Here is a 13175-nt window from a genome sequence, read left to right on the forward strand (position 1 = left end):
GCATATACTTTAACTATATCCCTGTCTGCTTATCCAAAGAGCAAATTAAAATAAATATTGTTGTTACCTGATAAAAGTGTCTGGTTTCATTTATTTTTCTAAAACCACTTGGATGTTTTTCCTTCCCAATAAACTGGTTTCTGTTACTTCCAAATAAAATTTGTTACATTTTGATTTTGTAGATGAAATTATCCTAACATTCCTTAATTGTTTTATAATAGTCACTTTTCTCAATACAAACCAAAATAATAATAATGTGAGCTAAATCACAGTATTTCTTATAGTTACATGCTGTATTCTTAGTACGTTTATTTGTATGAGTTCCTTTATTTATAAGATCATTCTTGAAATAAATTATTTATCTGTAATAGTTACGGTTAACTGCATTAAGGAATGAATAATTTTCAACTGGTTTTTCACAGCCAGTGATAAATCCCCTAGAGCAAGGTTTGTACATAATAAGAGTTCAATAAATATTTGTGAAATAAATCTTTAGCAGGTTATACAATATTTAGCATGCCTGAGAGGATGGAAACATTTCAGAAGTATAAAACTCAATGCAATTGGCTAAATTGGGAAGTTATTAGTCTTTTCACATTTGATCTTATTTTTTGACCTCATTTATAAAGTATTGACATCAGTTTTCAAGTCACTAAATTTATCCTCTGAGAAGAAACCAGTACAAAAGAATAGAGATACAGTATTTTCCATATAAATTTGGGAGGCTCTAAATGTTCTAAAATTCAAACAGTTCCTGATTTCAGATGCTGAGTGTATTTAGGTGAGTGGCACTGTTTTACTATATGGGGTTTGTTGTTGTTTTTTAACATTGAACCTTCTAAAAAATGTCTCAAACCCAAAAAGTTCTATGGCTCTGAAATTTATGACAATAATTAAGAAAATGCAGAAAGGGCACTGGTAGATTTTTAAAAACTATTTTAATACAAGATTAATAGCAATTTTCTATCCAAATCAGAAATGAAAAATCTTAACCCAAATAATATTCATTTGACAGTCACATAAAATTTTAGGTTTGATTGGTGCACACATTTATCCTGCATATATATTACGTATATGCACAGAGAGACCTCACTATTATGCCATTGTTAGGGGTCTTTTCGTGGAAGTACCTCATTACAAGGCAATGTCAAAGGTTCCGTAACCACTCAACTTTGAATGAAGTTGAAGATGTCCCCATGCTAAGCTGAGTCCGTGCCGTAGCAAACCATGACGTAGCAAGTCTCCAGAATGCGTACAAATCAATACTCCGTTTGTGTAAGTTGGTCTGAAACTAAACACTGACTAGTGTCTCCAACAAGGAGGAACACATTGCAAATTTATAAGTTATAGTTTCCTTTACTCTTCTGTTAGCAAAGCTAAATTGTGTTTTTAAATAAAAATCAGGTCTGTTAGTAAGTAAATGGAAATGTGTCTAAATTTCTGCAAGTTTTAGGTAAAACTTGCATTTGCTAACGCTTCTACGTTTAATCAAATCACTTGATAATTAGCTTTGCAAAAAGAAGTAATAAAAGAATCACATCTCAGGAATATGTGAAGTTTTTTTCCTCCTTAGGGACTTTAGTTGGTGTTCAGTCTGTAGCCAAAAGATGTATGTAATGGCAAAAGAATTAAAGAAGGCTAATGTCTGCAGCAGGGAATAAATTAAAAATCAGGGTTCTGCCTATAATAATATTTTCAATGTGTTTGCTTTAAAGAATGTTACTTTTATAATTATTACTACTTATCAATGAATAATAGTGTTTTTCAGTGTAGACAAAATAGTATTTTCTACCCCTTACATTTAAAGCAGGTGATACAAGTTACTTAATGCTATCTAGGTAAGTCATTGTAAGGGAGTCAGATTTCTAGTGCTAACGTTCTACGATGGCTATAATCAAAGTACCAACTTGGCCTTCGTGAAAGTGACAGAAGGTTGTCATGGTTGTCCTTCAATACAGAACCATAAACAGAGCTCTTATTGGTAAATTTGTAATTCATTCTTCTCTGCTAAAGACTTTAGCCTCTGTTTAGCTTTTGTTGCGACACATACAAAGTATAATATATACCAATTACAGACGTGTATTTCTGTTAGAAAAATACATATTATAACTAAAGAACATGTAAATAGAGGCACTTCAATAAGCTAAGTGTTTGCAGTTATGAGCGTCACCCACCAATTTCTAGTGTCGGATTTCAGTGAGCCCATTCCTCTCTATTCATAACAAAAGTTATGATATGATTACAGAATTTAGGGAACATCAGAGCAAATGAGGGGCATGTCATAAAAAATAATGAAGCCTCATTGCATCCCCTATCAATATGCTGAAATGAGAAAAATTAATTTGAGGGTTGAATTCCAAAATACTTACTGAAATAGGGTAACCAGGTTAAATGAAATCCTTTAGGGCCAAAACATTTCTCATGTTAAATTAGTCGGAAAATCATATGACATAGTAGTTATGATGATAAAAACTAGGAAGTACAACTTGAATGATATTTAGACCACATCCATGCAGGGTGCTAACACTGTGACATCATTAACTGATATCGTTTCAGCTCTCTGCCTGGCTCATTATACATCACTATATCTCATCAATATGAATCATATTGATAATGAAGGTGTTGAAACAAATGAAGCAGGCGTTTATATATTATCTGTGTGTTTAGTGCGTATAGAACATGGGTTCACATTCATTCATATTATGTGTATTCATACACATGCACAAAACCTTTTGGGGATGAAAGCACAGGAAAAACAAGGCATCCTGATCTATTTCATAAAAGAGAATGCAGAAATATTTTAAAAAGGAAAGACTTGGAGTTTAAAGCCATAAAGACAAGTTATTATTCAAATAGTCTGGAAAATCAAGGTTGATTTAATTTGTATTGCACCTTAATTATTGGAGAAAGACAATACTGACTTCTGAACACAGAATGAAATGAGCAACATAAATGACTGGTCCTTCATAGAGAAGTCTTATGTGGAGTTCGTGGTAGGAAGCCAAAATGTGGGCAGTGAAATGGATAGTTTTCTAGAAGTATGTAATGGTGAACTAGATTGTAAATTTCATAAAGTTTTAAATGAAAGAATGCCACAAAGTCTCTTATCATCCTACATTTTATATTTCATTAGGCATAAAGTAGCAATAGATGCTTGTAAATACTTTCTGTCTTGCAAAAGTGCTCAAATATACTTAATACTATTGTGCCACATGTGTTCTACTTAAATGTGATGACTAAATCAATAACTAATTTTAATTTTGATGAGAACAGAGATTGAAAAATACCAAATTTACGCGTCAATACTGTCGATGAGTTAATTAAAATGTGACTGGCATACTATGGTGTCTTGAAACATTACTTTTCCCTACTCCAGATGCATCATAAAAACCAAGAAACATATGGATAGTCAACTGTATTCATAAAGCCCCAGTTTGGTTTATTTTGCTTCTCTCTGTCAGGGGGAGCATAGGGCCTGGCTTTGGCATACTTGGTGAACAGGTTAGGCTGTGGCTCTAAATTGGCCTATTGAGTTAGATCATGTATCCAAGTGCCAGGCAGGAATCCTAGGCCGAAGGTGTTTTACATGAAAGCAATGGTTTTTCATGAATAACATTCTTTACACATACAGTTTCCATCACCAGTAAAGCCCTGCACACCCACGGCTCATCCCATGAGTTTGGTGTAGTCTGGAGCACCCAGGCTGAAGCACACTCATGCAGAAGGGTGTGCCCTGGCAAACTTGTAATAAATGGACAGTTAGATACGTAAAAAGTTCTCTTTCTTGATTCTTGGTGCTCACAGATCACTGAGGAATCCCTTCTTTGAGCAGCACAAAACAAGAAGAGCTGGTTGACAAAACATTTTCTTACAAAGGTGTGTCAACCCTGAGCTTGGAATTAAGAAGTTAAAATCTGTGATTTATAGATATATAGATATAAAAATAGATGATCATACTAAGACTAAAAAAGTGAAAGAAATCTCCATGTCAATACTATATATATATATATATATTTTTGTCTTGACTTCTTTTTCTGTTGTGAGTTATTTTGTAAGAGAATGCCCTTGTGATGCAGAAACCAAATGACACAAAGTAAATAGTTAAAAATGAAAACTCAGGAATGGATCTAATTGTGTATCAATTCATTAAAAAAGCTATTGTTTTGGGAGGGTAATGAGCACAGGGGCAGAAACGTCTAGTTAATGTCAAACCTGTGGCAAAAGCAGAGATTGTATCATTAAAGATTATTTGCAATTGAGACTCTTGAGGAAGGTGAATTGATGGGGGTATCTACTAGTAATTGAAGATGAAGGGGAAAATCTGTGCCAATTGGGTACAGTGGACAGACATTAAGGGAATTAAGAAAAAATGGTGCCATTACTAAATTGAAATTGGGCAGGGTGAGAGAGAGGTGCTGAGTCGTAGTAATTTTTGTTCTCATATTAAAGACGGGATTCTAAATTTAGTATCAGTACCTCCAGATTAATTTGGTGTTGTTTGGTTAGAGTGCAAGATGATACCTCCAAGACAACAGTGCATTTTCACTATATTTAGAACAAACTTTAAGCTTTTTCCCCATAAGCATTGTGTAAACCTGGATTTGTCACAAAAAAGCTTACACTGGGAGTTGGCTGTCAATGCTGAACTTACAGCGTTAAAGTTCATTTATTTTTCTTTGTTTGCTTTTTTGTTGAAAATGCAGCTGTCTTGGGGTTTGGCCCGATTTTACAAGGAAAATTATTTTCTTTCTTCCTTTTTTATTGTAAATGGCAAAAAAACCCTCACAACGTGAGATTCCTTTACTTCTGCAGCATAAAAGCAAATGAAGGTAAGAAAATCTCCTGGTACGAAAGATTTGAGTAAGAATTCTCTCTAGAATAAACAAGGTCCCCACAGATAGCTGAAGGAAAGAGGAAGCAGTTCAGTCTGGCACCCGGTACTCTTTGGGAAAACAAAAAGGGAGGCAGGTTGCAGTACTGCTCTCTTCTCATAGAAAACGGTAAGTTTTTGTGGCATGGTCCATCGTCCAAGAGTGTAAGAAAAGGAGTTGGCCATTCAAATAGCTGAAATGCAGTTTCATCTGACCAAAAACCCAAGATTATCTGCTCAGTCTCTGCAGTGCCAGGACAATGCCGGTGAGACACCAGGAGAGCAGGGAGTGGCCACGCTGGGCTGCAGAAGAGTCCACCTCTCTCCGGTCAGGATCCACTGGGGGGGCCTCTGTGGTGACAAACTCAAACTCCGTGGGACACACATCATCCATGCACCCACTGCCACTCCCTGAGCCACTGGATTCATCACCTAGTGTGGAAAGATTGAAAAAGAAAGTTAGATCACTGATATGGTTAGGCTTTGTGGCCCCACCCAAATCTCATCTTGAATTGTAATCTCCATAATTCCCACGTGTCAGGGGAGAGGCCAGGTGGAGATAATTCAACCATGGGGGTGGTTTTCCCCATCCTGTTCTCGTGATAGTGATTGAGTTCTCACGAGATCTGACAGTTTTATAAGGGGCTCCTCCCCCATGGCTTGGCACTTCTCTTTCCTGCCAACTTGTGAAGAAAGTGCCTTCGCCTTCCACCATCATTGTAATTTTCCTGAGGCCTCCTCAGCTATGCTGAACTGTGAGTCAATTAACCGCTTTCCTTTATCAATTACCCAGTCTCGGGCAGTTCTTTACAGCAGTATGAAAATGGACTAATACAACCACCAATCAGGAAAGAGTGGAAACGAAGAGCTCAGCAGGTATGGGGCATGGTGGTGGGAGGCCGAATCTTCCCATGCATGGTCCCCCACCCTACCCAACAGGATTGTTTCTAATAGGCAGGGGTGTGACGAGTGGGTGGACTGTACAGAAGTAGGTGTTTGAAGAACAGTTACAATTGATACCCGAGTTATGCAACCCAAGGAATGTGTGAACCCCAGACTCAAGGGGAGGCCACACCTACCATGTTGGCCTTAGAAAGACATATCTTCTGGCCAGTACTTAAGTTTAAGAAACTCCATTCTTTGCTGTTTTTATATGCAGAGTCATTGCTCTAGGAAGATACCATGCTTTTTAATGGATTTTAGAAGAAAAATACAGAAGAGGAAAACAAGTTCTACACAGAGGAAATGAGAGGAGCAGCAGCAATAGTGGTGAGAGGTCTCTATAAATATAACTTTTGGCCACCTTTTCCCCACCTGTGTTCTCCTGTGAGCAAGGATGGACTCCGTCCCAGCCAGCTTCTCCCCTTAAACCAGGAGTTGACAAACTATGACCTGCTGCTTGCTTTTGTATGGTCCATAACTCCAAAATGGTTTATTTACATAGAAAATATATTTTATAGATACCCATAAAGTCTATTATCTATCTATCTATCTATCTATCTATCTATCTATCTATCTATCTATCTATCTATCTATCTATCTATGATAGGGTCTGGCTCTGTTGCCCAGGCCCAGTTATGTTGCCCATAACTCACTGCAGCCCCAAACTCCTGGGCCTAAGTGACCTTCCTGCCTTAGCCTCCCAAGTAGCTGGGACTGTAGGCATGTTCCAGTGTACCTGGTGGTTTGTATAGTTTCAAGTGTTTGAAGAAAATCAAGTGAAGAATAATATTTCATGACATGTAAAAAGTGTATGTGAAATTCTCATTTCAGTGTCCATATATGAAATTTTATTACAATCCAACTCCCCCCATTCACATATGTATTATCACGTTAGACCAGCAGTGTGGGGTTGTGCTGGCAGAGATGATGTGGCCCTCAAAGATTAACAGATTTAATATATGGCCCTTGACAGAAACAGTTGGCCATTCTCTGCTTGAAACCAAGGCCCAGGTACCCCCAGAGTATGTCGACCCAGGGTGGCATCGTCCCTTCCCGCCCAACTTGCTTTCTTCCCTATTCCCACTTCTCACGGGCTTGATTCCTTCTTATTTGGCAAACCCTGTCACTCAAACCTGGCCCAGATCAGGCTACCGATTACTAGCTTTATGAAAGTACTTATTACCGCTTGGAGATGTATTATTTATGTGCCTGTTCACTTGCTTACTGTTTATCTCCTTCTCAAGAATGTAAACTAAAGACACAATCTTTGAGAGGGTAGAGATTTGGTAAATCCTGTTCATTTCTGTACCTCTAAAGCCTTCAGTGGCCCCTGGCATACAGCAAGTGCTCAACAAATACTTGCTGAATAAATAAATGTGCTTTGGGCAGTTACTCAACTTTTGCAGTTTCCTCACCTAAACAAATACAGATGACAACGTTGACCTTGGAGAGAATGTGTGAAGAGTGCTCGAGGACACCAAACCCAGTGCTGCCAGTGATGCCTGATGGAAAAAACATGGTTCCTACAGCACAGGAGACCTGGAACGTACCCTGACAGTTGTTATTTAAAAGCACAGGGTAAGCCAGTTAGACTTATTGAGGCTTTGTTTCCTCCCCTGTAAAAATGATAGTAATAACATCTATCTGTTATGAGAAATCATGTTCCTGGAAGGGCTCAGGAAACTGGAAGCTTTGTGAGGACATTAGCTATTTCTCTCACTTGCTCAGTGATTTCCAACCAATATCCCTACACTTCTCCCTGCTAGTCTGAAATGGTGATGCCCTGTTGAGCTGCTCCTGACAAACCAGGGCCAGCTTTAGCTGCTGGATGCTACTTAAGTAAAGCTGGGGCAATGTAGGGACTCTTCTAATGTCCTCTTGAATGAGAAAGATACAATGAGAGAAACGAGCACAGTTTCCTTTTTTAATGGGACATCTAAATACCAGATAAGATCACTTCACTACACTATACTAGGTTTTTAACATTTTCTCTGATTTATCTTTAGTGGCCTTTACAAGGGGGAAAATTCCCGTTGATTAAATTCAGAGATATCAGAATTGCTAAGGGAATTGTTCTGAACACTGGTGTCATGAACAAGAAGTAATATAACCTTTACAGAGATATTATTACAATGATTTAGAATATTAAAAAATGTGGGAAGCAAATATGACAAGAGATTTTGGCTGGAAAAAATAATGGTCCCATCTCTGTCTGAAAAGGAATCACGAATGTAAATATTAAGGGATGGGATGAATAACTTAAAAAAATGTCCAAAGCAATAAGGATGCTGATGGTTATAAAATGCGATAATGGTTTGTATGACAGACACTAGCCTAAAATAGAGGGGCCACATTTGGTGCTTGGGTTAGAACTCAGGGATCCTCTTAATTGTTGATTTTATTTTCTTTTGAGGGGAAATGGAGTAAGAGCTCTGCCTCCTGGCCATTCCCTGAGCTTTGCAGCTTGATATGTGTATAACCTCTTTAGGTCAGAGAGGAGTGAGAAGCAACAAACCCAAGCCAACTAATTCTTATGTATCTTGAATTATTCATTCCAATAGCCACTCTCTAGATAATAGAGCATTTTATTTAATGGAGAAGACAATGGATAAAATGAGAGGTGCTAATAAGGGTGAAACAACAATGGCTAAAACCTGTGTAATGTTCTCTTCTGAAGAGGAAAGGAAGGGAGACATTAGTAAAAGCAGGAGAGATAATGGGATTATTTTGAGGAATTTTACAGCAATAACGTCCATTGGGTTGGTAATTATTCTGTGTTTAGAAAATTATTTTTTTGAGTTCTTTAAAATGGAATGAAGCACAAAAATTTTCTGCAGGGGATAACTTGGTAGGCTGATGACTATGACTGATATGACTTGAGGTCTTCTATCTATAACTTATTCCTTTCTATCTCATTAATTCAAGCACACAAGCATCATCTTATGATTCAGTAACCAAATTACAGAATCACTGGCAACTTCACATCTTATGTTCAAGAATCCTTGTCCTGGGAACTCTCTTTGTAAGGGTAATATTTTTAAAAAGCAACAAACAACAATGACAGAAAAATTTTTTTTGTAGTTATTCATCTTGAAACCACTCAGACAAAACCCATGTATAGTTTCATGTCAATGTTCACTTAATAGTCTTCCAAATAATTTTTGATGCTTCTTTGATCCTTAATGAAATAGTCATGTGTAATATTGCACTAGAATTTTACAATTTCTCTCAATATTTCAGATACAAATGTCTATGGGTTGTGTGTGTGCATAGTTGGATAGAGAAGGAAATGATGTAGCTGAACCTGCTCACTACCCGCCAGACACTATCATAGCTCCTCAAATAAGGCTTCTAAAAGCCTCTGAAGCAGGGATGCTTCCCATTCTATAGAAGAGGAACCTGAGACTCAAGAAGTAGAGTAATTTGTAGAGACTCTGATTAATAAAGAATGAGGGATTCTAGCTCAGGCTTGTCTAAGCAATCTGCTGAGCTTTCTTCTTTTGGTGGGAATAGGGCAGAAGTTTGGGTCAGATGCGAATACTGATGAGGACAGGAGAAAGTGAAAAATTACTTTGCTGTTTTGTCATTAATGAATCAACTGGTAGATGAAACTCAATTTCAGCTTTGGTATGGCTGAACATAATCCATTGCAATTATTACTTGTGTTGTGGAATTTATGATTTTATTCGTATCCTATGTTTTGTGGATCAGAGCTCTCTGTCCAAAACACTATAACAAGCATCACAGCCTGCGGAAGATTGAGAAAAAATTAAAAGGGCATATTGCTCTTGAAGAAAGTCAGGGCGTTGTCTTCTAAAACCATTTTCATTTTTTACTCTGGAAGTTTCTGGTGCTGGGAAGGATTTTCTTACTTGTGTCCTGGAAATTGACATCATTGCCATTGTAGGCGTTTTTCAGTTTGTTGGTCATCACACGGAGAGCCATAATCTGCTGTCTGATGAACGTGTCGGGCCGAGTGATGTCCACGTCCACCTCGGGATTGTTGATCTGGTTGGTGAGCCCATCATTCATGATCTCAGGCAAGTATCTGCAAGGCAGAGAGGGAGAGAACAGCTCAGAGAGATGCCACAGAAACCACAAAACCAGATGCTGCCATGCAAAACCAGATGACTGTCTCTGACAGTCAGCCAAGACACCTGGCAAAAACTGGATCTGGTTCCTGGAAAAAAATGTTAAATAGTGAAAACACGGAAAACAGTTTTTTCAGACGAAGATGTGGCTAAAATAGCCTCAGACTCGTTTTTTTAAATGGCACTGAATTCTTAGGTAGGTTTGCCTACAAATAAATGCGAAACTGGGGACCTATGAGAAACCACTTGTATTAGTCTGTTCTCACACTGAAACATACATACCTGAGACTGGGTAATTTAGAAAGAAAATGAGGTTTAATAGACTCACAGTTCCACATAGCTGGAGAGACCTCACAATCATGGTGGAAGGTAGAGGAGGAGCAAAGGCACATCTTACGTGGTGGCAGGCAAGAGAAGTGCCAAGCAAAAGGGGGAAAAGCCCCTTATAAAACAATCAGATCTTGTGAGAACTCACTATCATGAGAGCAGCAGCCTGGGGTAACAGCCCCCATGATTCAATTACCTCCACGATTCAATTACCTCCCACCATTTCCCTCCCACGACACCTGCAGATTGTGGAACTAAATTCAAGATGGGATTTGGGAGGGGAGAGAGCCAAACCACATCACCACTACTTCACATTAATGACTCTTTCCTCCCTCCATCCCAAATGTTAGCTTAGGTCAAGGATTCGATAGCTTCCTCAGTTCTGCTAATGTTGGTAGTCAGAACGGGGCTTATAAATTACGTATGATCCGAGAGAGTTTTCTGTGGGGATGCCCATTCTTAACTGCAGAGGCACTACCTCAGATCTTAATCAGAAGAAATTCTGGATATGAAAAACCTGCTTTGGGGACATTTCAGAAGTAAGCAGTGGTTACTGGAATGATTGAGGTGTCTGTTAGGGTTTTTATTTTGTAGTAGAATCTTGGGTTTAATTAGGTAGATTTACCAATGTTCAGTAAAACAGAAGGGTAAAATCATCAAATGATTCCGAGTTTCACTTTTCTTTCACTTGTATCAAAATGTCAAAATTGTCAGTCCTTCAATGTGAGCTGCTGAAACTGCCTAGGGGTATTTATATAAGTGGAGGCTAAAGATCTTGGAAATGCACTTGGGGCCCTCTGTGACTGCTTACTCTCACCATCTGTCCATCTTCCAGTCCTCTTCCTCTTCTTCTCACAGAGCTTCTTATACCTGCTTCTATTTTCCCATTTCCCATTTCTCTCACTGGAGAGACACCCCCTGCAGCCTCCAAGTGACCCCCCCCACACTCTTCTTTCCTCTCTAGAGCATCCTGCACATGCTGTGTGATTTTTTAAAAATATTGCTTTCATCATATCACTCTTCTCTTTAAAAACTTTTGAGGATGGTAGCTAATGTTCAATAACTACCAGGCACTGCAGTAAACATTTGACACACATCTTTAAATTCAGCCCAACAGCAAGTCTAGGAGATGGGGAGTATTTTATCCTTGTTTTATCAAACAGAAAACTGAGGCTTAGTGAGAATAAGCAAATGTGCAAAGTCACAGAGCTAATAGCTACCAAAACCATGACTTACACCCAGTCTAGCTCTGGAGCCCCAGTGCCCAAACCCTGCCCCAAACTGCCTGGAGGATCATCAACTAGAATTCACATGTTATAGCTCAGCAATCAAAGGGTCTCCACCCACTTCCACTTTCTCATACTCTCTCCAGGGACACTCCTTGTCTTATAGAGTTGACTCCCTGTAGCCATCCTATGCCTTGCTGTCCTACAGGTTTTCCTTGCATACTGAAATTTCCCATTTAAGTCCCAAATACCCTTAAAGACCCAGGCCTATCCTCACTTTCTCTTCAAGATATTTCCCAGCTTTCAGGGATCTGCCCACCCTTTTGTCAGGCTGCCAGGTTTGGTTGGGCATTTCGTGCGCTGCACAAACTCACCCCTCGAAGCTGCAGGAGTGAGTTGGTGCTGCAATCCAGACCACAGCTAAGCTACACCCCTGCAGGGCACCATCCACCAAAAGGGGTGCCTTTTTCTTTTCTTTTTGGTACTCTTTTTATTTTAGAAAACTTCAATACATATAAAAGTAGAGACAATAACATAATGAACCCCCATGCACCCATCTGGGTGCTTTTTCCTAATTCCTACTAAGGTGCTATGTTTGTCTGTGTCCTGGTAAGAAACAGATGGCACACTCAAAGGGGTGACAAAGAGAGTTTAAAGAAGAGGCTACTTATAAAGGTTGAACAAGTTAAAGGAAACCAGCCCAGAGAGGTGAAGCTCCCCAGGGCTGGCCACAGGAGAGGGGGCCCCGGGGGATAAGGCGAAGAAGTTGTTGGTGGAATGAACAAGAACTGATCCCACAGAGAGGCACCCAATGACACGGCAACAGCCAAACCAAGATCTATCCCCTGATAGGGGGCCGGGGGAGGAGGCCCTGACCCCTGTAGTCCCTCCTCTTGACCTCCAGCTGCTGCCTCTCATTGGCTGAACCAATTGGAAGCTGGTGGGCAAGGGAGCCCAGATGATACAGCTTGTAGAGGTCCTCCAGGGCCAGGGCCACAGTGGAGGGATGAAGACTGGGTCTGACGGGGAATCAGGACATCCAGCTCTGGCCCTCTACAGGCCCAGGACAGCCCTACCTAATTGGCATTACTGTTATTCTTTTACTCGCTCAACTGTTGTTGCTTGAAAGCTCAAAAAGCATCTTTTCCTCTATTTTGTTATTCCTATTTACATATTCTTGTATAATATCCATGTGCTTGAAATTCTTCCCTTCCTGCAAGTGATTTTCCAAGTCTGGAAACCAAAGGCTCTATCCATCAACCTCCAAAAGAACTACACAGAGAAACTTTGGTATTTAAGCTGTTTTTCAGGTATTGAATCTTACGCTTGATGTATTTGTATATGAAATGGTTTACTCATTTTAAATCAGAGGTCCCATGAATAAGCTCCATGTCTTCATCCATATCTTGAACAAAATCGACTTCACAATGCTCACTAAATAATAATAAAACACACGGAGTGCATTGTAAATTCTTTTCCATGAAGCTCCAACTATTTACTGCTCTAAAAAATGGCCTCATAGAAAATTTTAAAAGCCGTGGACTCATATCTCTTTCTTTTGCCATAAAGCATAACTTCTGTCCTGCGTTTTAATATATTTGGTATGTAAATAAATTCCTGTTTGTTCCTGAGACTGTTTTCCTGATGTAATTTCTAAAATATGCCATTGGCTAGCCATAAGTAGAAAGCTGAAACTGGATCCTTTCCTTACTCCTTATA

General features: G+C 39.1%; 1 protein-coding gene across 1 annotated transcript; it reads right to left on the reverse strand.

The window, feature by feature from the left end:
- Window positions 1–311: 311 nt before the first annotated feature.
- On the reverse strand, window positions 312–9857 carry GPC6 (glypican 6). Its single transcript, XM_011996652.1, has 2 exons — window positions 9685–9857; window positions 312–5302 (listed from the first exon to the last, which is right to left on the reverse strand). The coding sequence occupies exons 1-2, from the start codon at window positions 9842–9844 to the stop codon at window positions 5100–5102; spliced, it is 363 nt and encodes a 120-aa protein (XP_011852042.1). The 5' UTR covers window positions 9845–9857; the 3' UTR covers window positions 312–5099.
- Between the last annotated feature and the right edge of the window lie 3318 nt (window positions 9858–13175).

This window comes from Mandrillus leucophaeus, unplaced genomic scaffold (genome assembly GCF_000951045.1).
Source record: "Mandrillus leucophaeus isolate KB7577 unplaced genomic scaffold, Mleu.le_1.0 Scaffold520, whole genome shotgun sequence".
NCBI classification, from domain to species: Eukaryota; Metazoa; Chordata; class Mammalia; order Primates; family Cercopithecidae; genus Mandrillus; species Mandrillus leucophaeus.